At 38.5% G+C, this 2628-nt stretch overlaps 1 protein-coding gene across 1 annotated transcript in view; it reads right to left on the bottom strand.

Annotated features, from left to right (window-relative positions):
• Positions 1-2628, bottom strand: part of THRB (thyroid hormone receptor, beta) — a 43010-nt gene that overhangs the window by 27687 nt on the left and 12695 nt on the right. The window contains exon 3 of the mRNA XM_008591852.1: positions 2170-2337. Within this exon, the coding sequence (XP_008590074.1) occupies positions 2170-2337 (168 nt within the window). The remainder of the gene's footprint in view (positions 1-2169; positions 2338-2628) is intronic.

The following is a 2628-nucleotide window of genomic DNA, read 5'->3' as shown; positions in this document are numbered from 1 at the left end:
GGAAGGCTTCTTCTAAATGTTTCTTAATCTCATGCACAAAAGTAGGAAATTTGCATGGAAAAATATTCCATTAGGCAAATAGGGCACACTTTGGTTTAAAACAGAGCTAACGTTGATTTTTGGAGTTTAGGGGCAAGGGCAGCAGGAAAGGAGGTAGTTGGAGGAGAGAAAGAAGAGGAGAGGATATAAAGTGGGCGAGAGGAGAGAAGATGGAAGTGTTCATAAATTTTAATGCAATTTTTGCTTTAGGGTTTACATCTTGTGACAATTAAGTTTTAAATATAAACGGTAAATAAAACAATTAACAAGAAAAAAAATTAAAACTTCTTCCCCAATTTTTAATAGTTCCTCATTTATAAAACATTTGCTGAATGCTGGGTACAGCACTGGGTTAAGCTTTATTTGCCTTTATGCTAAACTTTATTTTCTAGGCTGGGTCATTGCACCAAAAGATATTTTCCAGAAAGCTTATCTTGATTTTGTTGCTGACGATTTTAAGTAGGCAAATTTAGGCTCACTCTCAGGAGGCAAATGGTCTGTTGATCACTGGTACAGTCTTGTCAAGTATTTCCCGAAGATAGGTCTGCAGAGCATACGATTAACTAACAGATGACCAGGAACTGCTTACTGACTGCAGGCTGTGCAGAGAGCCCATTTGGATAATTCAGAACATAATTGAATCTAAGTAGCCTCAAAGATATTCCCTAATGGAACCCTTAAAAGTGAGGACATTCACTCAGATTAATAGTGGCAAACAGCCTGTGGTAGAACAAATGCTGTCTCTNGCAGCCGCACTCCCAAGCGGCGCACTGTAGCAGTGCGCCACCGGGCCGGCCCCTAGAAACAGAATTCTGATGTGACATAAAGTTATGCACAGAGGCTGAGAAATCTAGCTTTTTGCTACATGATTTTTTTCTTTTAAAAAGACCTCAGCTGAATCAGACCCCAAACATCCTGTGATCTTGGGAAAAGAGGCCAGTGGATTTCTTGACTATTATGAAGACAAACATGAGGCAGGGACATGGGTTAATAGCCTTGATTCTCTCTTTGTTTAAGTCAGTCACTAATAATACATGAAGTCCTCTGCAAGGCACATTCAGTCCTTAGCCACTTTGGGGAGTCAAGTATTAAATGGAATTTTTATTAGAGTCTCTCCCAGAATTCAAAATTTACCATTAGAAACTGATTTAAAAGAATCTCCATGTTACATAATCAGGTAGGTAAGGCTTTATGAATTGGGGCTGATTTAGGAAAAAGGCCAGTTTGAATTACTGAGCTTTTGGAATGAGAGAATGTATCTAAAGTCTTATTACTTTTAAATCAAGCCAATAAAACTGTGCTTTCAAGAGATGGTCAAGTCTCCAAATTAATTAAAAGCCATCACGTACTTGTAATTAGCTTCATTAAACTCCTGAAGACATTATTTTCATAGATGTAATGGCAACCTTTAGCCCAGTCTTTTTTGAAGGATTACAAATTTCAGATCAAAGGTGTCTGGATAAATGAGAACATGTTGCATCATATTCCAAAAAACAGACTTGCAGATATGAGGCCTTGGGACCTTAGAAATAAACTCTTTCCAATGGGTGTATCATCTTACCATGTTCAGAAGGCTTCTTCTAAATGTTTCTTAATCTCATGCACAAAAGTAGGAAATTTGCATGGAAAAATCTTCCATTAGGCAAATAGGGCACACTTTGGTTTAAAACAGAGCTAACGTTGATTTTTGGAGTTTAGGGGCAAGGGCAGCAGGAAAGGAGGTAGTTGGAGGAGAGAAAGAAGAGGAGAGGATATAAAGTGGGCGAGAGGAGAGAAGATGGAAGTGTTCATAAATTTTAATGCAATTTTTGCTTTAGGGTTTACATCTTGTGACAATTAAGTTTTAAATATAAACGGTAAATAAAACAATTAACAAGAAAAAAAATTAAAACTTCTTCCCCAATTTTTAATAGTTCCTCATTTNTAAAGATACCAGACGTCACACCCTTGTAAGACTTCATTGAGTTATTTATGAGTTGGATAAAAATTTAGTTCTGAACGTGTCAAAAACGAAGCGCATACCAGACATGTGGATGATCATAGGCCATGAATGCTGGAATCTGGTTTTAATGTGAACTTAAACTCGCATTCTGGTAAAGTCCTGGGAGGGGATGGAACCAGGGCAATTACCTTGCAGCCTTCACATGTGATGCAGCGGTAGTGATACCCGGTGGCCTTGTCACCACACACTACACATAGCTCGTCCTTGTCTAAGTAACTGGGGATGTACCCTGTGAAGGAGATAAAAAGACGGATGTGGAAAAACAATATCACATTAAAGTCAAAGATATGCCATAGCTAAAGATGCTAGGACAGCGACAAAATTGGTTTGCCAAGAGGAGGTGATGACAGAAAAGACTTAGTGAAAACTTCAGTAAGTATCTTGCACTTACAAGAGTTAACATCAGGCACAGGATTTCAGAATGCTTCCGAAATAGGTGAGATCACTCCTGCTGTGTAGGTGGGAATGGCTGAGAAGGCTGTTTGAGCAGTGAATCGAGTAGAGAAGCAGGATTTGAGACACCTGGAGTGCTCTGAATTCTGGATAATACAATCTCTTTAACGAGGCTAACTTTAGAAATTATTCTT

Source organism: Galeopterus variegatus, unplaced genomic scaffold (genome assembly GCF_000696425.1).
Source record: "Galeopterus variegatus unplaced genomic scaffold, G_variegatus-3.0.2 Scaffold7344, whole genome shotgun sequence".
Taxonomy (NCBI): Eukaryota; Metazoa; Chordata; class Mammalia; order Dermoptera; family Cynocephalidae; genus Galeopterus; species Galeopterus variegatus.
This window is presented reverse-complemented; position numbering and strand designations above follow the sequence as displayed.